Genomic DNA, 25,409 nt, shown 5'->3' with positions numbered 1-25,409 from the left:
GATCATCAATGAGAACTGTTTTGATACCTGCTAATTTCATGATTATCATAATATTGATGTTTTACCCCATTGGGAAAAGCAAAATCCATTCTTGGTGTAATTTTTATTAGGGTAATATGATGGTAATAAAAGATCACAACACTACATGAAGTACTTTCAAATTAGTATTTATACTATTTTATTCTGCTTATAAGTAACCAAATCCTAATACATTTCTGTTGCATGTAAAAATTCCATGTCTCCTAATGGAGTGCTTAAATAAATTTAAAGAATTTAAAACAGTATAACCTGATAAATTACTTATATAGAATAACAAGCTTCTACACGACACTTCACTGAATTTAGGGGTTGGTTATATACATGTATTTCCTGTACTTGTGGTGACACCCTCTTATGATACTGATGTTTATGGCTATTTTAATGCACAATATTCTTTGTTACAGGTTCTAAGAAAATATATTGTAATTAGAATATTACTAGTGAAAGGAAGATTGTACAATCAATCAATTAATACATAGCCTAGCCAGAGTATCAAACAAGATTATGTTGTCAACTAGTACTATAAATCTTTGCAGTTTAAAAAAATCATAGAGGAAGAGAGACACTGCAGAACTTGTGTAACTTACTAGACTAAATTTTATTAATACAGAGGATAAAATATGTTATGCAGAGTACTTACTAGTAATCTGTTTAGAAAAAGCCAAAAACTAAAATACATAAGTATTGTATTTCCAATATGAAGCCCATTCTACTTCTTACGACCACCACGTTCTTTCAGTTGTAATTGAATGACGCTACCTGGGCCAACATTGTAATATGACAGAGACTGTGAATCCTTGAAAAACAACCCATCTCTTGCCAACTTCTGTTTACCTGGAGGCAAACCAGTTTCTTCATGAAGCTTAGCTTTTACAACAGAAACTGGATCTGTTACAGGAAGGGTCAACGACAAAGTCTGTCCCATCAGGCGCCATTCTGGTTTGTCAGACACTTGAGGAACTGCAACCTGGAACTTGATAGGACCAGCAAATCGTCTAGCCCAATCTTCTTCAGGAACAAGTGACTCTTCTGTTCGTGCCCTCTTTGCTGAAGGCCCTTCATCATCATCTTTATCTACACCTCCCATTGGAGGACCAGGTGGTGGTGGTCCCGCTGGTGGGGGAGGTGCAGATTGAGGTGGCTGAGGAGCCATAAATCCAGGAACTGGTGGTGCAGGAGGGCCAGGCATAAAGCCTGCAGGACGAGGAGCCATCATAACAGGTGGTACTACCATTACAGGTGCTACAGGAGGCATTGGACCTCTAATATTAACTGCCATTACTTGCTGATTAGGATTTACCACAGGAGGTTTGGGAGGTGGTGGTGGTGGTGCTGGCTGTGGTGCAGATTTTGGAGGAGGTGGTGGTGGCTGTGGCTTAGGAGGTGGTGGAGGCTGAGCTTTTGGTGGGGGTGGAGCTGGGCGTGAGTGACTTGTGGGTGGAGCAGTAGATGTCGGCAGCTTTGGCTGAGGTCCAATTTTTTCTTTTTCCTGATCAGGAAGTAAGCCCTTTACTTTGTGGATCTGATGAATCTGCTCGTTGATAGAAATATTTGCACGTGCAGCTCTGGTTGCAGCTTCCATAGAACCGGTGTGACCATCCCATGTAACTTTCTCTTCACGCTTTTCTTCTTCACCAATCTTCTTACCAATACCAGTTTCTTCATCACCTGCACCAAAAATATCAGTACGCCTTTCAGCCAATTGCTTAAGTGATGATCGAATTGATTCACCAGTGGCAAATACTGTATCTGGATTGACCTTGTCAGCCATCATACGATCCCTGTCTTCAAGCCACCTAGGATCCAACATGTTAATGCGCAAATGCTGGCTAACCTTATCAGGAGCAATCCTTTCACCAGTGATGGGAGAAACAAGGTATGGATCAGCACTAGCAGTTTTGGCTGTATTTGCACGTTGCTGCTGACGTGGATTGTAATCTTTGACAACTAACTGTCCAGCAACAGGAGGTGCTGGTGCTGGCTGAGGTGGATCTCGTGGGAGTGGAGGCTGAGGCATTTTAATTTCACTTGGCTGAGTTGGTGGCTGTGGTGGTAGCTGAGATGGTTGTGTCTGAGGTGGTGGTGGAGGCTGAGGATGTTCATCCTCTTCATCGGATTCTGATTCCTCGGAGCTACTTTCTTCTTCCATGTCAAGCACTTGAGTATCATCATGATCACCTGGAGCACCTTCCTCCTCTTCCTCTTCTGGCTCCTCTTCATCATCACTTCCCAAAACCATGTCTGTGTCTGGAGTAATTCCCTCATCAATACGTTCCTGGAGTAGAACACGTCTGCCTACCTCTACTGCTGTAGTAGGAGGAGGGAAAGAACCTACTTCCCATGGCTGATAATCAATGGTTTCAACAACAGAAAAATCATGCCAGTCAATAGCTGCATACTCTAGTCTCTCTCTCTCTGCATCCTCTTCCTCTTTCTTCCTAACTGCTGCTTGATGCCTTTCCCACTCCACACGTTGGTTAACCTGAAAGGAAAAACCCTTTCATTACCGATGCTTACAATTAATTTTTATCCGTGGCACATTATCAATAAATTTTAAACTTTTTTCCTAATTAAACAAACTCAAGTCTTGTAATAGTATGTGCTAAAATGACACTTTGTTATTAACTAGGGAGGTGGTTGTAGCTACTGCGGATGGAGGCCCGCCTACCTAAGTGTCGATGCAGCCTTCACTTTGATGTTAAAACCTAGGACATGCGGGGTGGTTAAGGCAGGAAGTTTGTTGCGAAGGACTCGGATTTGTATAGCTAGGAAAAATAAAAATACTTGAAAAATATGTGATTTAGGAGACTTAATGGGGGGGGGAGAACATTTCCTTATTCAATTTGGAAATTTCTTGCCTGGAATGAATCTCACGGACATGTCTTCATCATTATTGAGTACTGTAACAAAATATGGAACTCCATCAACTGGAAGAGATGCGGTGAAAACATACCACCTTGCGTGATGCCCCCAATCTACTACTGTACTGTTGTCGCTCATCACCGCTGCCCAGTTACCCATCTGACACGATTTGAAACGCTAAAAGCGCTGATTGCATTTTTAATGGGTTGATGTGCATTTTGGAAAGAAAAGCAACTTATTGTACTTCTGTGAACAGTGCCATATCTGGAGGAGGGCACTCAAGTGGAGTTCACTTGATGAGAATCTTGTCTTTCAGCTACCAATGAAGTGATTGCTGGGGGAGACGCCCGTAAGGAACAAACTTCTACTTCAAGAAGTATCCACGAAGTGTCTTAAGTTGTTGCCATTGTCAAGCCGGAAGTTCCTATTCAGTATGAATAGGTCACGCTTCCTGCATGAGTCTGCTTACATTGTTGTCCAATGCAAAGACTGTCACTACTGGTGTGTATCAGGTACTCCATCCTCTGCTTAAGTGCCATAATTTCAAAAGGAAAGAAGTGTCTCAATCCTGATGTAACTGCCTCTGGGGAGGATGACAGAATCATCCAGGGATCTCAGGAGACGAATAACACCCCCGTATGCCCAAACCAAGATGACTGTTAACACTAGTGAAAACTTGTTAAGCTGCAGCCAGTCAAAAGCACTGGTAATTGGGGGCCCAGTGGATGGGTCTGAAAGTACTCGTCTTGCAGATATACAGAAAGCATGAAGTCACTCTTCCTGATTGTGGATTGGATGGTGTTTGCAGACTCCATCTTAAAATACATAAGATGGACAAACTCGTTCATGAGGGAGATGCCGATGACCGGTCGCTATCCCAATATCTCCTTTCCACCTGGAAAAGACTGTTGTAAAATGCTGGAGAACCATCCTGTATGACTTCAGCACGTTCTCCATCATCATCTTCACCTCTGCCCGGAGGATGAGGGACGAGAGCTTCTCTGGAACTCGGATAGTAAAAGTTAAAGGTCATTGGTATCTGACTACGGGAAAGATGAGTATACGCTCCTGAAGTACTTCCACGGCCCACTTGCCTAATGGTATAACAGGCATCACCATACTCTTGGTAGTTGCGTGAGTGTACAGGAGATCTTAAAGTCACCTTCCTCCTTTCTACCTCTACCCCTCCTGGGCCAGGATGGGAATGAAAGGGTGAAGCACTGTCCACATTTATAGAAGTTGAAGAGCTGGGAAGTGCAAACTTGACCTGAGACATCAATGGCGACTTCAGCGGCGATTTTAGTGGAGCGGTAGTTATCCCTGCTCTGGTGACTATCTTTGAAATGCTGGGACCCTTAAAGGGGTCGATGAATGAGGGACCCTTTCTCCACTTATCTACCACTGCATTCACCAACATCAAAGAATTCCTAAAAGCGAGGGCCTCTTGTTGACCTACCTGCCTCGCAAAGCAGGCACCTATTACATCTCTCCTCCTGAGGATCCAATTTGCCAATTGGTTTTCAGACTGATGTTCCAAGGTGACAGCCTTGGCAACAAGCAGGATAAGTCTGTAACTACTACTACAACTACTACTACTACTACTACTACTACTACTACTACTACTACTACTACTACTACTACTACAACAACAACAACAACAACAACAACAACAACTACTACTACTACTACTACTACTACTACTACTACTACTAAGGATTTTCAAAGATCTGGGAACTGGCATAGTAGGCTAGGGCTCCTAACCAGTGGACTTTTCATGAAGTTGCATGGAGGCTTGCCACAGAAGTAGCTTCAATGGCAGACTTAGATGTAGAGAACATAGATCTCTCCATCTTGAGTTTCCAAAAGGGTCCCAGATACGTTGTAACTGTTGTCTCTATTGGAAAAAGAGGGGGCGGTATAATTTGGAACATTGAACAATGGTCGATGGGAGTGCAGGAGGCAGGTACTTATTCAAACAGCTCGAGCAAAGAGAATTTCTCAGACCAGAGATATAAGAATTTACACCATCCTGACTCCAAAGCCCTTAGAGCAAGCTGCAACTAAGGCAGCTTATACATCAATTCTTGAGTGACATGAAAGCATCAATCAATAATGTCATAACGCCATTAATAGGCACCAAAGTTGTTTCCCAAAGGTCATTGTATGCTAAAATGAGAGCCAATACCAACCGTGGATTCAGTCTCCGCAGACGAGTGTCCAAAGATACATGCCAAAAGGTCACTGTAATCCTGGGATTCCTCCTCTCTAATGAGAGGTAGTCTTGACATTCCATAGGTAGATCCAACTGTTTCATGTACCGACGTAACACAGAACCCGGACTGTAGTTCGATGAAGCAGCAAAGATAGCAAGAAGGTCAGACGCCAGGGTGGTGCCCTTTGCTTTCGTGTCTATTTTGGGTAATGAAGCACCTGGTGATTGTACCCCTGAAGGATGAATGGGAGATCAAGGGGTCAAACTGTTCACAGGTGCATCCCTTCACAGGCTTGTGGTGGATGTTGAAGAGTCTCTACAATGTGTTGCCTTGCTGCATCCTAACGATGCTCAAAATAGACTTTGGAAAAATCACTATTTTCCTCGACTTGACAAATCGCTTTGATGTGTAGGAAGATACGTCTTATGTCCTGCAAAAAGGTCCCTAGTAGCCAATTGCGCTTTCTGCATTGGAAGGTCTCTTAAAACCGACTCTGTATAGAACCGTAACAGATAACTGGAGGGTGGCGGATAATCCCAACAACCCGACAGGCCACTGAGCTTCCATTTATACCTTAAACCTAGGATTTGCGGGTAGTTGAGGCAGGAAGTGTAACTTGAAAAACCTGTTTCTATAGTTAGGAAAAATAAAAATTTGTAATTTGTTTCTACACGAATAAAAACCTTCATTTTTTAATTGGAGACTTATGCTTAGGAGGGAGTAAGTCCCTGTAACCAAACTGGCTGGTTTACTTCCATGGAAATGACAAGGCATTTCGGTCCTATATAGAGAAGTTATGACTCCTGCATATCTCCCAACAACCTAGTTATGATGAGTCAGTTGTTAGGCTAAGTCACTACCTGGGACTGGTAGAGGGTCAGGGAAAACTTATATCCGTGTGGAGAATATGTTGTTCGAATGTATAGCCATTTACGAAAATTAGATTGCATACATTTGTCCATCCTTCCTCTCATCTGGAAAGATGGGGAAGATACTCCTAACCAAAACTTATTTGTTAGGAACAGTTGCTTGTTCCTGTAGTTTGCCTGCATCTAAAATTAATCCAGAAAATAACTGAGTGCACGCTGCTCCCCAAGAGAGGGAAGAAGTAAAATTAAAAAGGGTCACCCAATCTTACCTCTCATTCTAGACTAATGTCCTGTGAAGGAGCTATGTCTGCTACACAATCTGTTGAGCAACTATGACCTGCCCAAGGATACCGGTATCCAGGGACATGTAGGTATTTATCTGTCTTTACCAGACTCACGTCTTCAAGACTGCATCCCTGACAGAGTCTTCCTGAGAGTTGGGATAGATTCGATAGCTCTGACTTCGTACACATGAATCCTCGCCAGTCGGAAGAGTACTCTGAATTTCCCACAATTATGCGCCAAGCTCATGCATGTGGTAAACAGTCAGGTTCAAGCCCCTATGCACAGAGAACTGGCTTCTCTTTTTTCTTCTAATGTGTGAAGATCATGAGAGTGGAGTACGTACGCACGGTAGGAAGTAGAGTTAGAGCCTGTGCACATGGTAAGTAATATGGTCAAGGGCACAGTAGTCAAAAACCATACATGTGGTGGGAGACTTTGTGTGTGAAGGGTTGGTCAGCAGGATGAAGAAGCATTCTGTCAATATCACGCTCATATCGTCAATCATGGAGAGCCAGCGCCAAAATCTCGGATGAACATTCTGAGCCAGTGCGCATAGAGACCTTGAGTGCAGATGTTCATGTTCGTGAAGCTCCTGCATGTTGAAGATCGCCATTGAGTGTAGAAGGCAACTTGATCTGAGCCGGTATGGGCGTGCATAGACAATGCAAGTAAGTGTGGAACCTTTGCACGCAGGCAAAGGCTCAACAGCAGGATAGGAAAAAGATACAGGATGGAATCAAAGATGATAATCCAGGAAAGAGGGAGGAGGGCAGTGCCCTTCATTCCAACCGGTAGTTAGTGAGCTCAGTTCTGTACAAGAAATGAGTACACTATCTCTCCCATGGGAAGAGTAACGGTAGGAGCCACTTGTATGTGACTCCTATCAATCTATCTTCCTGAACTATATACTCTCACAAAGATCAAGTCGAAGAGAAAAAAGAACTTGAAGCTCACCTTCTGCATGGTCATATAGGCCAATGATGACACTCACAGGGAGGATCTATGAAGTCGGCCTGATTAGGCGAAACATCCTCAGCGCCTTACCGGGATCAGGAAGAAAACACAGAAAGTAGAAGAACTATGCCATTCCCCTTCACACTTGGCAGCAGCAAAATTCTCTTCCTCCAAACACAATGATCAGGATTATGTTGGCATTGTTACAAAGTCACACTCGCAAGGGAATAAACAGCAAACAGGACGGCTAGTTGACAGGAACAAGAATGAGAATATCGGCAGGTTGCATAGACAACTGTTACACAGCTACAGTTATCAGGAAACAACTACTAACCCTCTCTTCCTCAATATCCTCAGGTATTTACCAATGAATTATCTAAAAGTAAAGATTAATACAGCCAGTTGAGGGTGCTATAAGCGTGACTGTACTATCTGGCAGCTGAAAACAATGAGGGAGTTCAGTGGCCAGTCAGGGCCTAGTACCAAGCTACCCTCCAGCTAACTACGACCACTTTGCTAAGTTTTAACAGCAGTATCCAGCTTTGATGAAACTATAATCCTATTAAAGGATGAACGTCTGTATTCGAGTATGAATGATTATAAATAAAAGTGGAAAAAACAGGCAAGTTAAAAGACAAAAACTTTTTTGGATATGAGTTTAAATTTAATTTTGTCATTTAGCTGAATAAATTTTATTTATTGCTATATAATTTAAAAAATGTATAAATCCTGTACATCTAAGTACCAAATGAAAACTGAGAAACTACATATAAAATAATTTCATTCAAATGGTTATGGTGGCTAGGACTTCACTGAGGTTTCATTTTAATCTGTAATAAATTACTTATTTTATAATAATTATATAAATCCTAATTCATAAAAAATATGAAAACATAATACTGTTGCAAAAACAAAAAATTTTAAAGCATGTTACTTCACTGGTATTTACATATGCTGATTTCACAACCAAATTTTTTTTTTACTCTAGCTGAATGAATTAGCTTTGTATCAATATAGTTTTAAATATCTAGTAAATATTCTATATGAATAAATAATGATGGAAAATGAAGAAAGACTCTTGTTTTGTCAAAATTGACAGCCAAATGACGCAAACACTTGATATGGATGCGGAGACTATTTTCTAAGTACTGTAGTTATTTTTGTTTCATTTTACAGCTAAATAAAATTATAATATTTTGTACATCAATAAAAATTCATCTAAAATATATGCAATTAAATACTAGAGAGAAAACCATTAGATGTAATTTACGTACACTATTTCTACTCCACTCTGCACCATATGATGGAACATATGTCCAGTAATTACCAGTTTTTTTCACTTATCTATAATTTTACAAAAAATGTAACATATATCATTGATGGCAATTTTATCAGATATACAATAATAGAGGTTTTGAAGCCTAATATTTTATAGTTTCTGTGCTAAAGATGAATGAAATAAGTTGTGGGAAAAAAAAAAGCATGGGGGGAGGGGGGCTGGATCTTGAGTGTTGAATCATTTGGGAGGGGTTGGAGCTAAAAGGGTTATGGAAAAAATGCTTTTGATATATAAACATAACAAAACTGGAACAGCTATAGTACTTTGCCTACAAAAATAGTTACAGTGCATGATTGTGCTCTATGAACATAATCATAAACGGTATCTTGGTTAGCACTAAAAACAATTTGTAGCCGAGTAGGACAACAAGGAATATACAGTCTTCAATTTGCAACTGTACACTATAACTTGAGCTCCACAAGAGTTCAGCCCTTTCCTGGGAATTTAATCTAATTAGGGTACCTCATAGGTCTATCCATATGTGCTCTTCCACTACAAATTCTCTTAAATAGGTTAGAATTACTGTATGACAATAAAAAAAAAATTAAAACCTTACCAAGCCAAGCAAAGTTTCAACCGCAGTATGTACATTATTTTAATGGTTAAAAATAAACTAATATGCCACACAATTCAGTCCAGCAAGCCAATCTTAAGGATTGGCTTTTTGTGCTTTATATCAATTACAGTTTGCAATTTTACAAATTGTAATCCTATTTATTGTTTGCAATATGCATTTCCATAAAATTTTTCCCAAAACTTATTTCAGCTGATTCATAATAATCAGTCTAACAAAATACTGTATAATGTACTCTAAAGAACTACCATACCAAATCAATTCCAATTTAAGACAATTGAAAATTAAGTTTCTGTTATTTTCAAACAGGAATATAATATATAACCTTAATAGTAGACACAAAGACTCACCTGTTTCATGACAGCCTGAGGACTCTGCGCTTCTTCAGTCAGGCGCTTCATGAGATCCTTTGGGGGAATGAGAACCTTGGTATACTGCTCCAACAAACGAGTAAAGTACTGGAAAAGCGAATGCTGAGGTCGCAGGAAATCAAACTGGTTGTTCCGCTGCTCGCGGTTCATCAGTGTGGTTAAAAACTGTCTTCCATTACGTGCCACAAACTGGGCAGTAAGTCTCACCTGAAAAGAAAGGAAATGATAATAGACAAAAGTGTCTTGGAAAATCTACCCCAGATAAAACAAAGGGGTACAAATTGTCCTTTGGGTTAAATCATATGGTCAAGACAAACCAAGATGAATAATCAATATGCAAATTTTCTGTAAATATTTCTGTAAATAGAAAAGAACTTCAATAATTGTTTCTTAAACATTTTCAGTAAATCTTTAGCATTGCAGTTTTAGATTATTTCTTACAATAAAGCAATTTGTTTCAAACTTGGATTTGTTTTTTACATATTTCATAAATCTCAAGTAGTGAAAATAATCAAGAAAATTACTAAAAATGAACTAAAGTTGAAGAAAACAAAGCTAATAAAATTTTGCAAGAATTAGTAAAAAATTTATATAATTTAGTAATCCTAGTGGACATAAATGGTTGCTTAAAATACAGTGCTGTATATAGTATAAGAAATGATCACGCTATATTCAACATTGATAAGTAATATAAGTAATCTAAATTAATTACATAAAAGTACTGCTACTACTACTACTACTACTACAGGTATTTATAGATATTGGCAATATATAATTGTGAAATCACTTATGAAAAGATTTTGTCTTCTGCAGTCAGACATTACTATGGATTTAATGTTAAGGCTTGACTAAGTTTAGTTTTCAATTTTAGACAAGACTACTACTGTAATTATAAAATTAGCATCCACATACTGTATATGAAATTTATCTATGTCTATGTCTAAATCAAGCATTCCTCTTTCATATGATAAAAGTCGCAATAAGGGCTTAAGGTTGCTAACCATAGAAACTAATGGTATTATAAGGACATTGTGATCGCGTAGTATGAATTATAAACAATTGCATGCAACTCCCTTCTCTATGTATGCTATCAATCACTGGCATATTTTTACAGTTGCCTACTGTAGTTTTTTCCTCATTCACTCACTATGTGTAAAAACTGACAGCAATCATATGGCAAGGAAAGACGAGTACATACTCGGAGAAACCGTAACCAACCGCATAATCTTAAGGTTTGTATATGACACGATGTACATAGATCTGCAATCAATTTCAGCTTTCTTCTTTTCCGCTACTTTGTAACCTTTGCTTTTCCCAGAGTTCTATAATTTTTTAAAAATATTTGCAATAAATTCAGTAAGAACTTACCACATCCAGGTCAAAAGCAGAAATGGATGGAGGGTCAGCAATAAATTCATAATCTGGAGGAGGTTCCTTAGGAGTAGTAGCTTCCAGTACAGCTGAACGCAGCAATTCCTGTTGCTTTTGTTGTTGTGTTTGCGAGACAGACTGGGTGGGGCCTCTACCACCTGGTATTGTGGGAATGTCTTTGTCGCCTAGAAAAAAGTACAGTAGCTACATTATTATAACATCCAAAACTAGTTATGTGTAATCCTATTAGATTTCTAGTTTACTTAACTAAATTTTTCAAATATACATTACCAGCTAACTGATTTTTTATCATAATTATAACCAACTTCCCTTTGATGATCTGTATTTCAATTTCTTCAACACTGAATTTCAAAAGCCAAAACCTTACAACTAAATTGGAATGTTTCATGGATAATACAACATTTATGTTAATAAACTCACAAGTTTAAATAATACTTTATATGAAAAATGTTAAGGAATAGAATCTAAGCACTTAATAAATCTCAGGGTCTCTTTAAAAACTCTGATGATAAACTCTACAGCAAATAATTTGTGATGATTATTTTGCACAAGATGTGTCATATTGCTTTACAAAAAACTAATATAATAAATCTACAGCCAGCCAGTACTCAAATATAAAACTACAATTAAATACCTTACTATTCACTCAAAAAAAAATTAAAAAAGTCTCACCTGATTTTCCAGTACGACACTCATTGACCTTGTGCTGGTAATATGCATGATATGGGTCACCAGGATTGAGGAAGTTGAACTTGGGGTTATTCTGTTCATGCTGACGAATACGTGCCTCAAATTCTGGTCCATTACGAGCAACAAAATTTGCTGTCTTGTCAACGATATCTGGCGCATTTTGTTAAGGAAAAGATTTCCATCTAAGACCTTCAAAGGTTTTACGGTGATACCCTGTGGACGAGTAAATGCCTTGCTTGAAAGGCCATAATCCGTTACATTACAACTATAGTATGACTAAAATTAATCATCATATCAAATATATGATGTACTGGTACATTACTAAAATATGACAAATTCGTAGAAAATTTGTATTTTTCCTAACTCTACAAACCTTATCTATTTGATAGGGGTTATTACTTTCGGCGTAGCTGAAATGACAAGCCATTAGAACTTTTAACGAGGGTTTACTACCCCACCGCTACTTAGCGGGGGTAGGGAGGGTAGCCTGCTACCCCACCTCTCACACACACCTGTGCTTGAGCTCACTTAGCTTGGAGGTAGGACTTCAAGGGGGATAGGGCTGGCGGGCAAGTTTGATTAAATGGCTAAGGTTTGTATAATTAGGAAAAATACAAATTATCTACGAAATTGTCATTTGTTCCGTAACTGACATACAAACCACGCTATTTAATAGGGGTGACTCACCCATTAAGAGGGGTGGAAGTCCCTGCCAGTACTGGCTTTTGGCTTTGCCCAGGGACTCAATATTTTAGTGTGTTCGCACTCAACAATAGGGAGTCCCTGCACCTCGCTAGAACCTTGCTACGCAAGGACTGCGGCCTACGCAAGCTGTGTGTGAAGGTATAATAAAGTGTGACTGGTCCTAGGAAGTTGACCTGTAGTCCTTTAGATGGAAACTTTAGGCAAGGACTCTCCCAATACCACCTCGTCAGGGTATGGGGACGTGACAGTATTATCTTAATACTTGTACTAGGCACACAAGGAAACATGGTTTACCTGCAGTGGTTTGAGGTCAGCTGTGCAGAGAACCCAGGATGCTGCTTTCCCCAAGAGAGGTGAAGATGAAGAAAAGAATAAAGGCCAGACAAACCTTTTCATTCATGCAGACTAAGACCAGGTAACAATGCCCCTAACCTTCTGCTACTTGTCCACTAAGGAGCCTGAGGTTTTAAACCAGCTGTTGTGCAGCCACCACAGGGCCAATAGAAAACGTATCGAGCCTCCTGTGGGTCACGTCTTGCAGGTAGTGGCCTGTGAAGGTCGTCTGACGCTTCCACACCCCAGCTTGAAGAACCTGCGTCAGTGAGAAATTCTTCTTGAAGGCCAGGGACGTAGCTACGCCCCTGACATCATGTGCTCTAGGGCGACGTGACGGAGGAGGGTCAAGATTCAGGGACAGATGGATCACCCTACGAATCCATGCCGAGATGGTGTTCTTGGTGACCCTCCTCTTAGTCCTCCCAGTGCTAACAAACAAAGCTTGCACCTGGGGACGAACTACAGCCGTTCTTTTGAGATATAACCTCAGACTCCTTACTGGGCACAGTAGGAGATGGTCTGGGTCATCTGTTACAGAACGAAGACTCGAAATTTGGAAGGAGTCGAACTGAGGGTCCGGAATTCCCGGATTTTGAGTCTTAGCAATAAACTCAGGGACGAATTTGAACATTACCTCCCCCCATCCCCTTGAATGGGCGATGTCATAAGAGAGACCATGAAGTTCACGGATTCGCTTGGCCGAAGCCAAAGCTAGCAGGAACACCGTCTTCCAAGTTAGGTGGCGATCTGAATCCTGGCGTAATGGTTCATAGGGAGGTCTCTTAAGAGACCTGAGAACTTGAACCACGTTCCATGGAGGAGGTCTCACTTCCGACTGAGGGCAGGTAAGTTCATAACTTCGTATGAGTAGGGAAAGTTCCAGCGAGGAAGAAATGTCCATTCCTTTGAGCCTGAAAGCTAGACTTAAGGCTGAGCGATAGCCTTTCCCGCAAATACACGAGGAACTCCGCTATTGCTGGAATAGTGGCATCGAGTGGAGAGATACCCCTTCCACGACACCAACCACAGAATACTTTCCACTTTGCCTGGTAGACAGATGTGGATGATTTTCGCAGATGTCCAGACATCCTAATCACAACTTGTTGCGAAAATCCTCTCTCAGCGAGGAGATGCTGGATAGTCTCCAGGCGTGAAGTCGTATCGAAGCTACAGCTTTGTGGAAGATGTTGGCATGTGGTTGTCTGAGTATATTGTGTCACGGAGGGAGTTCTCTAGGAAGTTCCGTTAGGAGCTCCAGAAGGTCTGGAAACCATTCAGCGTGATACCATAGTGGAGCTATAAGGGTCATTGAAAGATTGACCGATATTCTGGTCTTGTTGAGCACCCTCCTCATCAGACAGAACGGGGGGAAGGCGTAAACGTCGATGTTGTCCCACCGTTGTTGGAAGCCATCTTGCCAGAGCGCCTTGGGATCCAGGACTGGGGAGCAGTACAGTGGAAGCTTGAAGTTCAGCGCAGTCGCGAACAGATCCACATTCGGGGAACCCCAAGTCAGGATTTTGTAGGCTACTAGATGATCCAAAGACCACTTATTAATCACTATCTGAGACGCTCTGCTCAGATTGTCGGCGAGCACATTCCTCTTGCTTGGAATGAAACGTGCCGATAGTGGAATCGAGTGGACTTCAGTCCATCTCAGTATCTCTACTGCAAGATGGGATAGCTGGTTTGAAAAGGTACCCCCTTGCTTGTTGATGTAAGCCACTACTGTGGTGTTCTCGCTCATCACTACCACAGAGTGACCCGCCAGGTATTGTTGGAACTGTTGAAGGGCCAGGAATACGGCCTTCATTTCTAGAAGATTTATATGGAGGCACTTTTCTGATCCTGACCACAGGCCTGAGGTCCTGTGGAGAAGAACGTGGGCGCCCCACCCTTTCTTTGAGGCGTCCGAAAACCGCATCAAATCTGGGGGGAGGACGAGAAGATCCACTCCTCTTCGTAGGTTCTTGTCTGTCACTCACCACTGGAGGTCCATCCGTTCCGCAGGTCCCATAGGAATCATGACGTCCGGGGAATCGTAACCTTGATTCCACCGGGACTTGAGTCGCCACTGGAGGGATCTCATCCTGAGGCGACCGTTGGGATCTAGACGAGCCAAAGATGACAGGTGACCGAGGAGACGTAACCACGACTGGGCTGGGAGCTCTTCTCATCTGAGAAAAAGGCCTTGCGACCCTTCTCAGCCTTGCTATCCTGTCGTCTGATGCAAAGGCTTTGTGGAGATTGGTGTCTATAATCATGCCTAAGTATGCCAGTCTTTGAGTGGGAAGCACAGAGGACTTCTCGAGATTTACCATGATCACCAGATCCTGGCAAAATCCCAGAAGTTTGTCTCGGTGTTGAAGGGACGACTCCGAGTCTGCTAGGATCAGCCAGTCGTCCAGATAACGGAGGAGACGGATGCCGATCCTGTGTGCTCACGACAATATTAGGGTGAACACTCTGGTGAAAACCTGTGGTGCTGTGGAGAGACCGAAACACAGCACCTTGAACTGGTACACCTTGTTGTCTAGGCAGAATCTCAAGTACTTCCTTGAAGACGGATGGACTGGGATCTGGAAGTACGCGTCCTTCAGATCCAGTGTACACATGAAGTCTTGCGGTCTCACTGCAAGTCTGACCGTGTCTGCGGTCTACATGCTGAACGGAGTTTTCTTGACAAACTTGTTCAGAGCCGAGAGGTCGATGACCGGTCTCCAGCCTCCAGACGCCTTCTTTACAAGAAAGAGTCGACTGAAGAAGCCTGGAGACCCGTCGAGGACCTCTTGGAGAGCGCCCTTCTTCAGCATGGTCTGGACTTCTGCCCGAAGGGCCTGCCCCCTTGCTGATCCCATGGCCAGGGAACTCAATGACACTGGATTCGTTGTCAGGGGAGGTGGAGATGTTGTGAACGGGACGCGATATCCCTGGCTGATTACGGAAATTGTCCAGGAATCGGCCCCGAGTTGCTGCTACCTGTCTGTGCAACTTTGTAAGCATCCCCCCACTGGTGGACATGCAGGGGAACTGCCAATCCTAGCGTTTGTGGCCTCGGCTGATCCCTTTAGGATTCTTCCCTCCCCTGGAGGATTTTTTGCCTTTCCTGTCCTTGACAGGAAAGAGCTTAGACACCACTGTCTTTGCTGCCGTTGTCGGTTTCGTGGTCCTGGTAGCACGTGGCTGCTGGGGTGCTGGAGGTTTATAGGGCTTGGATGTCAAAGCCCTATGTAGGAGGGAGTCTTGGTTGGACTTCCTCCACCTCTCAGCGGCCTGCTCCACGTCCTTGGGCTCAAACAGGTTCGTTCCCATCACGGAAGAATGTCTGAGCCTGCTGATCTCGGTGCTAGGGACCTTTTGATGGAACCTCTCAGACACCGCATCTCGACGTTTCAAGATGGTGTTTGCCCACAAGTTCGAGACTTGGTGGGCCAGAAACTCGATCGTGCGAGTGCCTGAGAGTAAAAAGGTCTCCGTAGCTTTCCTGGTATGTTCCTTGGATAAATCCTCCGAACGTAACAGGATACCTAAGGTGCCTAGCCAGATACCCAGCCACGAAGTGGCCTGCATGGCACACTTCGCAACCTTCTCCTGACTAAGGATCTCAGTCGCCGAGAATGAGACCTGCTGGCTGGAGTCTCTCTCAAGAGGGACTCCCCTGGTAAGCTCTTCCAATTAATGGTGAAGGGGAAGAGCTAAACAAGACTCCTCTATGATCTCGAAGTACCTCCTCTACTGTACACGAGGAGGTGGGAGAAGCTTGTTGCCGGCACTGGATCGGCTGGAGGAGGCAAGCTCGGAGAGCTGGACTGCGATCTTGTCCCTGGCACTCTTAACCCCCGAGACCAGGGCAAAGCTGCAGTGGCCTTAGAGGGCTTCTGAGTCCCCAAAACTCGGTCCAAGACCGTGTCTTTGCCCTCTCGAGGAGGAATCTCTGGGTCAGCAAACCCATTGAGAGTCCTCATAAGGATCAGAACCTGCCAAACCGCATGTTCTGACTCCTGCAACTCTCCTCCTGAAGGACTAGCAGCAAAGTCTCCTGTCCCAAAAGCCTCTTCTTGGGGACTCTCGTGGACATTCTCCGAGAGACTGGCTGGCTCCGGTCTAAGTCTTGATGAGGACTTTGGTACTGTTTTGGAGTCCTTCAACTCCCTCCTGGGAGGGATGCAGGACTCCAACAACGATGGAGGTAGGCTCTTCTCCGCCCCTACCCGAGAAGACTTTCCAGCGTGAGGTGGGGTTTCCCTCATTGGTGCGATGGGGGAACGTCCCACCTCACGTGACTCCCGAGGACGGGAAGTCCTCGTCCGAAGGGGAGGGAGAAAAAGTCTGGGGGGGAGGGGGGGGGGAGGAGGCCTGCCTTGAAGGCTTACGAGGAGACAGCTTAGTCCTCGGAGAAGTCACTGCCTCTGAAACTCCTCTTTTCCTCTTCAGGGGAGTAGATGCTGCCAAGGCTTTGTGGGTCAACTCAGAGAGAAAAGGCTTAAACGCCTGTGTGACCACTCTGATCAGAGCCCCAAACCAAGGCTGCTGGCTGATGACTGCGCTGTCAGACACTCCCTCTGGAGAGACAGGGATCGACCAATCCCTGGGAGGAGTTTCCATAGCGGGGTTCGCCTGCAATGAAAAAGTAGAAGAAGAAATATCCCTGGATCTTTCTGGAATTTCCCCCCCCCCTACCGGCGAGCATGCTGTTCTGCGCATGGGGGGGGGGGGGTGGTGATGGCGACCTTGCCACGCGTTGTCCTGCAGCCTCGCGCGTGGGAGGGTATTGACGATCGCGCTGGGGAGCGCGTTGGCGCTCGTGTGATGGGGAATACCCGGAGTCGCGTGCGGGAGACTGTTGGCGTGTAGGAGCGAGCGCAGGAGACATCAGAGGGTGCGCAGGAGACATCAGAGGGTACGCAGGAGGCAGATTGCGCGCTCGAGGGTGAATGTTCCCGCTCGCGCGGGCGCCCAGGATCAGAATGAAGAGCCCGTGCGGGCGAAGATGTCATTGGGCGTGCGCGCGCAGGAGAGATGTCTCTTGCGCGCGGGAGCGCAGCTGGACTGCGTACGTTGGCGCGCCTCTTGTGTGTGCACATCAGGCTGGGGAGATGGCGTGGGCGCGCATCTCCGTGGGCGCGTGTGGGTGACTCGCACGCTGGCGAGAGATGGCGCACAGGTGAAGGCCAACGGCGCGTTGGCGAGCAGGGGAAGCTTTTAACTTCCCTACTGCGCCTAGATCCGAAGATCGTGGGCGTGCAGGAAATCGTGGGCGTGCAGGAAATCGTTGGCGCGGAGAGCGCTGGCGTGCAGGCGAGTCCTGGCATGCAGGAGAGTGCTGGCACACTTTGGCAGCAACATCGGCAATCGTTGAGCGCAGGCGCGCAGGTGAGCGCTGACGCGCTTTGTCAGAAACGTCGGCAGCAGGTGCGCTGGCGCGCTATGTCAGCAATGGCAGGCGAGCGCTGACGCGCTATCTCCGAAACCTCAATGAGGTTAGGAGAACGTTGGTGCGCATGCTTTGCATGGCGCGTAAGGGACGTATGCGCCCTTGTTGCCCCGACGGGACCGTTCCCTATTTCAGAAAAACAGAATTCGTTGGCGCCCACAGCGCATCAGCAGCCAGGAACGGCGATGGCAGGTCAGCAGGTCTGACGGGTGGAAGGTCAGCATGCCCTTTGTAAGGACGACCTTCCACCGAAGGGGATCGCGAACGATCCACAGAGAGGTCCAGGGTTGTAGCAGGAACAGTCGGAGATTGACGACGAGGCTCCTCTGCGCCGGACTGCGGAGACAATGAACCGAAGAGGCGCCTCCTCACACCCTTGTGAGATGAAGGAAGACCTCTCCGGCGAAGAGGAAGGCGAGCTTTACGCCGTATGCGCCCTCTGGGGGCCGTTGGGTCAGCAAGCTGACCATCAGCAGTCCTCCAGAGAGGAGTCTCTGTGAGTGAACTCCCCCGAGGGGGAGAATCACCCGCACGAAAGACTGTTGGACTTAGTTCCTCCCTCGAAGGATGAGCAGAGAGAGAAACTAAGCCTTCAGCTACAGCAAGTTGAGCGGTTGCAGATGTAGAGGATACCGCATCGGATACCTCTGCCACCACAACGTCGACGATAGACAGAGGATCAACCTCTGCCAAAGTCGGCGATTGCTTGACAGCGGCACCCAACCGGATCATGTCAAACAATTCTTCCTTGGAGGGCGAACCCTCGAGCCCCAAGGAAGACCAAAACTGGAATAAATCATTAACATTAATATTTAATTCCTCCCCCGGGGGAGGAGGTGGAACTGCCTCGCTAGGGGAGGTAATGCCATCTCCAGAACCCCGAGGTCGGGAAACAGAACCATGGTCTACGCTACCACTCGACGGTCTCCCGGAAGAAACCGATCGAGTGGGAGCTTCGGAGGAGGTTTGGGCAACGGAAGAAGAGTCCTTGGGATTTTCTCTTTTCAAAGAAATCTTCGAAGGTGAAATATCCCGCCTGGACTTCTTCCGTCGTCGAGAAAACCTCTCCCACTGGGAGGTAGACCACTCCCTACACTTATTAGTTCTATCACACCGTTGGCCCCCACAATAAGGACAAAGGGTGTGAGGGTCCGTCTCGACCGCCGACATAAACGTACCACAAGGGCGGTCGGGTAATCTAGGACACTTGCGCGTGATAGCAGAGGCCAACTTCACAAACAAACCTGTAGAAGAAAAAGCAAAAAGTCATTAATGGCTCTCAGAGAGGCGAGGGTGAGAGCGGACACGTCCGACTACCACCCGAGCCGAGAGCAAAGTGAGCTCAAGCACAGGTGCGGGTAAAGGGGGGGGGGGGAGGGGGTCAGCAGGCTACCCTCCCTACCCCCCGATAACTAGCGGTGGGGTAGTAAACCCTCGTTAAAATTCTAATGGCTTGTCATTTCAGCTATGCCGAAAGTAATAACCCCTATTAAATAGCATGGTTTGTATGTCAGTTACAGAACAAAAATCAGTTTACTAGTACAGTACTGAAACAAGATGTAAATATGTAATAACTTACAAAATAAAAAATCCTTACTCTACTGTTGTAAAATTCAGAGCATATCCTGTAATACCATATATCATCTTTGATACATATTATAGTACTGTACTGCATTTACCCCACAGTATGCATATGGCTGTTTGTAGGGAAAACCAATAATCACTAAGTTCCTTAAATATTTCATTCCTATTAAACATAGTGATTGACATTAGATTTCCACTCCACAAAAGGACACACAGTATAGTGGTTACAATAGATGCTGGACATAAATAGATGTCTAAATCCACAGGAAATGAAGATTAGCCATAGGCTCATAATTCCCAGTAAATTTCACATGTAAAGCAAAAACAGGTCCCAGAACTTCTTAGGCAGGCTTCTCTTACCTTGCCATAATCTGACCAAAATCAAAATCAAATATTTCTGGTAGTTCTAGAATACCATTCTTGTTTACCATTATTTAATCAATAATGCTGGAACCAATAACACTTAAAAGTTATCCATAAGAGTCAATGCACTGGCAAAAATAATTCAAGTTAATTTATAACTTGTGATTCTTACTTTAGCTTTAAACCTGAGTAGCACAGTGCAGTATAATAAAAGTTTAATTTAGACAGTAAAATTAGAAAGAAGCAGAGTACTATAAGATTGACTTTAAGAACTCTCCACTTTCTCTGGTTACATTACACAAAACCAAATGGAATACTGTACCTTGATTTAAGGATAATGCAAATTTCCCCCCAATTCTTGATAAGATTTGGTAATCTATTTGATTAATGGATACTGTATATTCATGAAGTTGAGCTATACAGTATAGGCCCATGCTGGGGCCTGTCAGGCCTTTAAGCATACAAGTGCAACTGGGGGAAAACCCCTAAATGTCACTAGAAATAATAGTTACAAGAGGTTGGACAGTAATAGGGATGAAAGGAAGCAGGAAGGGAGAAAAGGCCGGATATAAAGCAGGTACAGCTGCTAGGAGCCGAAAGAACGTTGTCAAGACCTTAAGCTTAGCAATACCCAAATACTTTAATACTTTATGTGATATATAACTGCATAAGTACAATTTGCTTGTTCTTCATGATGGGAAATATATGTACTGGTAATGTAGGTTTCTGTAATAATGACCTTGAAGTGTTATGTCTATAATATTTATGACCTGCTGGTATATGACATGATTGGTCACCAATCATTTCGCTGAAGTGATGAATTATGAATACTCACCAAAAATGAAACTGGCTTGTATTCTCACATGTAATTCACAAGGCAGCTGTAACTGCTACTACTACTGTACTTATTAAGAGTATTTACATTTTAGCTGGCTTCTCTACGATGAGTAGTCGATTTTCTCGAGTCCAGGTTTCAATCCAAGTTGTACACTTGATTCAGGAAACGAGCAATATTATTAACATGGAAATTAGGGTTTCCCAGTATGAAGGAAGAGGGATAAAAAGATAATAAGGGTACCACTTGATATGTGACCTAGGGAGCGACCAGGTTCCTGAATCTCTGTCTTTCACCAACTGTTGAGGACTCGGGGGGAAAGAGGGTCAGAGGGGCGGAAAGATGTAAGCATCTTGAATTTCTAGAGATGTTGGAAGGAGTCTTCGACCATCGCCAACAGTATGCAACTGGGAGAATCCCGAAAGTTTCTTATCCTACTGCATGGCAAACAGGTCAAATTATGATGAGAAACTAAGGCTTTTCACCACATAATTATGTAGGGACAGCCTGAAACCCTACACTGGGACTCTGTCAATTGTGTGTGTTTACTCAAACAGTGCTTTTGCCTGAAAGAACCTTACACAACTATACTGCATCATATTTTCAAGTGCACCTGCTTGAGAAGGGTTTGGGAATGCCTCTTTATAAATTTGGGCACAGATGGAAGTCTATCTGCCATTATCACTACTACTGCAAACATTCCTGGTAGGCTGAGAAGCAGGTGTGATCCTTTTGTATATCACATCCTCTAGAAATTCAGGCGAGTGCTTTATTCCTTCGCTTTCAGGAGAAGAGTACTCATGAAGTTCATTATGCAACTACTATGGTAGATTGCCCCTTTCTCCTGTTGTCACCCAACTGGAAGGTAGGGAAGCTCTGGTTGTAAACCAGTAAAACTTGTACAAACTACTATTGGAGCGATCAGTGGAGAGACTGATTTGCATTCGTAAGAATAGACCGAGTTGGTAAATCTTCTCTCCAGCCTTTAAGTTGCCTCTGTTCATGCCAGTTTAAGTAGATCATGAGCAAAATTGGCAAGCAAGTTGAGACTGTAGAGTAGCTCCCCATACTGACAAGCATATACAGTACAGTATTCACTAATATTAGCGGCAAGTAGTCACTGAATTCCACTATGCTTTCTGCCTTTCCTCTTCCTATCCCTCAACCTGGAAGGTCAGGTGAAAGAGTGCTGTCCAAGCTTTTTCAAGGGAGGAAGAACTTGGAGTAGCTAACTAGATTGCTGGTAGGATGCTGAAGGTGATCTCGGAATAGTTATCCTTAAAAGGCCGTGACTATCGACTCCCTTGTCTGATTAAAATGGAAGGCAATCATATTCCTTTTCTCTGGGTTCCAAATAGCCTATGGGGCATCTGAATGTCACATCAAGAAGTCTGTTCTTGGTGTTTGATCTGGAGATCATGCACCAGCAAGCAGAGCACGAAGAGGTGTGACATCAAGATCTGATGAGTGCATACTATGTTGGAGTAGCATGAGAGTGGGGTAGTACTCGCAATTAGATCACCTGTTACCAGATGGAGAGAGATCGTGAACAGGTGAGATGGCATTGGATCGTGGACAGGTGAGATGGTGTTACTTTAAGATCGTGCGATTGTGAACGAGAGGTGGCACTCCTGGGAACACATGCAACTGCAAACAGGTGAGATGGCAATCCCACAGAAACGAACGATCACAAACAGATGTAATGGCAAACAGATGAGGTGGCATTCTCTTAGGAGCTAGTGAGCACACATTAGCATGTTAAGGCACAGTAATGCTCTAATGGACGTGCGAACAGGCGAGATGGCACCCCCGTAAGAGCATGCAATTGTAAACTGATGAGGTGACGCTCCCTTAAAAGAGAGCGAGCTCATAACTCATGTCGATCGATCTTGAATGACTAATATTCATAAAAAAAAAAAAGAAAAAAAAGGAGGAAATGAAAGGCGGCGCCATTTCTTCTTCCGACCAGCAGTACAGTATAAGTACGATGAATGAGTAAATCAGCTGTCGGCACCAAGGGGCAAAGGTGACGGAATAACCTGAAGTTCTCCTAATGACAGTGTGCAACAATGTTTCATTCTTCATTTGCAATAACATCATCATTACTAGTACACATTAGTGAGGGAATAAACAGCAAGAGGAACAAAAGCATATATTGGCAGGTTACACAGAAACTCTCAGTCAGCTACAGTTATTAGGAAAACAGCAAAACCTTTTGTATTCCTTAAATTCCACTTCACAGCTACCCATAAGTATTAAGATAAAATAATTGACACTGGGAGTATGTCTACTCTCCAGCGGCTGAAAACAAAGTGGCTATTCGGTGTACTGGGTGTGGGCAGGGCATAACTGCCACCTGCTAGTAACTACAGAATTGACACCTAGTTATAAATTTTCACAGCTGATTTGCAACTTGAATGAAAAAATTCCCTTAAAGGACTCTGGTTTGTATTTTTGTAAGAACAAACACAAGTGTTAGTTTAAATAAGAGTATATTTTCACAAAAGAGTAATGAGACATCTGGGTTCTGCAGTGTATATACAGTAATGGTACTCTACTCTACTTTTTGAGTTTGTGGCTTTTAATTTTAATAGAAATTAACCTTATTCTGACTGCTTCTATTTGGTGGTGATAGTTATAAGCCTATTTAATAAGTATAGGATGTTTTAGCTGAATACCCTTACAAATCAAACTGGCAGTGCATAATATGGATAAAATTGTATCTACCAGACCAGAAAACTACACTTAGAATATTACATGGCAAAATATACCCGAATCCTAACCTAACCTATTTTAATCAAATCTATGCTAGGAAAACTTAAAAGGTAGCATCATTGCTACAATTTAGTGTTTAGACATTTGCAAATAAAATACAACTGAAATAAAGTTATTAGGACAAGATAATAATGTATTTGATCGAGAAGGTAAAAGATCAATGACCCTTTGGTCCGATTCATGGCGTTTGGGCAATATAACCCAGGGCTGGCCATTACATTGTTTTGGAATCAAGACTACATATACTGTACAATAAAATTCAACTTGACATCAATATTCAACCAACACTATGACATGATGAGAGAATTAATTAAAGTAGACCAGATTAATTGCCAGACACTAAAAAATCCATTTTGCACTAGGGTTCCTCTTAATTTAATTGATATGGGGACAATAAATCAAATATGAGCTTATAAAAAAAACTGTGTGAGTTAAACTTGATAGAGATATAAAAACTTAAAAGACCTAAAGTATGCAAGTAATAGCCTCACAATTAAAGCGATGACCTGATACTGGGGCCACAGAGGCCATTCAGCATTGAGATGCAACTGGAGGAAAAATTCCTGTTGCTATATTTAGAAAGTTACAAGACAACAAACTGGAAGGATATGAAGCTAATGTAGGTTACAACGTGGGTACAACTACAGTAAGGTACGAAACATTCCTGCAAACACCCTTCAGTAGTGTCTACAATGTACCATGTGAGCGTCCTGTAGGTGCAGAACTGTTTGGTGGCGTTCTCCAGGTAGGTGGAGTCGCAGCCCAAGGTCAAGCTTTGGCTCAGTTTTACATAATCACTTACCCTATTAGGGGTGTATGTATGATATCGGCCACCTGTATGTACGATGCTAGCTGGCTAAGAATATGGCAGTGTAAGGGGGGTTGCTAGCCTTCCCATTAGGGGGTGTATGTGTGATAGCAGCCATCTGTAAGTATGATTACAGCTAACTTAGAATACGGCATTGCAAGGGGGGTCATAGGAGGGATGTTAGCCCCCCTCATTGGGTAAGGACACGGCTTGTAGGTTAGGTTAGTTTATGTCCATTTTTAATCCACACGGGAGGAACTGGCCACTGATATAAGAAGGCTCCCCATTAGGTAAGCAGTCAAGGACACAGCTTGTGGGTTAGGTTAGGTGGGGAATATTATAATAGGTGGCGTTGTGTAGAGGTTTTGCAGAAAAACGGACACAGTTTTTGTAGTATAGTGGCCACATCTTACAAATGACTAGACAATGGGAAGAAAATTCAATTTTTCTATGCATGAGGGAAGAACTGGCCGCTGATACACAAAGGCTCCCCCTATTACTTAACATCAGCTAACGCCACATCCATGACGAAAATAAGCTGCTGGTATCACGTCCAGCAGGACCGGTAATTACAAGGACTGTACTATTTTATCTTAGCCAGTAGTTACACAACAGAGGTTCAAAACATACTAGCGAGTACATAATCATCCCCACTCCTATTAGAAGAGGACAACTTTTCATAAGAAATATAAATTAGTCTGACTGTCGTGGTCGTCTAGGGGCACGGTATGGCCAAGCCACAGTACATAGGTTACAGAACTACCTGCAGTTTTAAAAGGATACTTCTTACTTCAGGTGGCGGATAAATAAACCCAACCACACTTTTCTTCTCCTCCGCAGGGGGACCCTCTACGGGAGGCATCCTGGCGGCTTAATTTGCTACGATTCGAGAGAATTTCACTTTCTTCGATATCATCAAAACAATCAACGTTTCACTCGAGTCTCGGCCGACTCGCTCATGGCACAGTGTCCAAAACAATA

General features: G+C 43.5%; 1 protein-coding gene across 1 annotated transcript; it reads right to left on the bottom strand.

Moving 5' to 3' along the window:
* Positions 1 to 88: 88 nt before the first annotated feature.
* Positions 89 to 25,409, bottom strand: Sf3a1 (splicing factor 3a subunit 1). Its single transcript, XM_068381785.1, has 5 exons — positions 25,212 to 25,409; positions 11,571 to 11,738; positions 10,875 to 11,062; positions 9,486 to 9,713; positions 89 to 2,521 (listed from the first exon to the last, which is right to left on the bottom strand). Exons 1-5 carry the CDS (start codon positions 25,288 to 25,290, stop codon positions 749 to 751), a joined length of 2,436 nt encoding a protein of 811 aa, XP_068237886.1. The 5' UTR covers positions 25,291 to 25,409; the 3' UTR covers positions 89 to 748.

The sequence above is a fragment of the Palaemon carinicauda genome, chromosome 10 (assembly GCF_036898095.1).
Source record: "Palaemon carinicauda isolate YSFRI2023 chromosome 10, ASM3689809v2, whole genome shotgun sequence".
Taxonomy (NCBI): Eukaryota; Metazoa; Arthropoda; class Malacostraca; order Decapoda; family Palaemonidae; genus Palaemon; species Palaemon carinicauda.
Note: the sequence above shows the minus strand (reverse complement) of the source record. Positions and strands in the feature narration are given on the sequence as shown.

Excerpts from the sequence above, each read along its gene's own strand:
- Sf3a1 (XM_068381785.1), bottom strand. The coding sequence starts at position 25,290 with ATGCCTCCCGTAGAGGGTCCCCCTGCGGAGGAGAAGAAAAGTGTGGTT. Across the intron at positions 11,739-25,211 it reads TCCGCCACCTGAAGTAAGAA|ATATCGTTGACAAGACAGCA; the intron begins GTATCCTTTTAA and ends AAAATGCGCCAG. Across the intron at positions 2,522-9,485 it reads CTCAGGCTGTCATGAAACAG|GTTAACCAACGTGTGGAGTG; the intron begins GTGAGTCTTTGT and ends TTTTCCTTTCAG.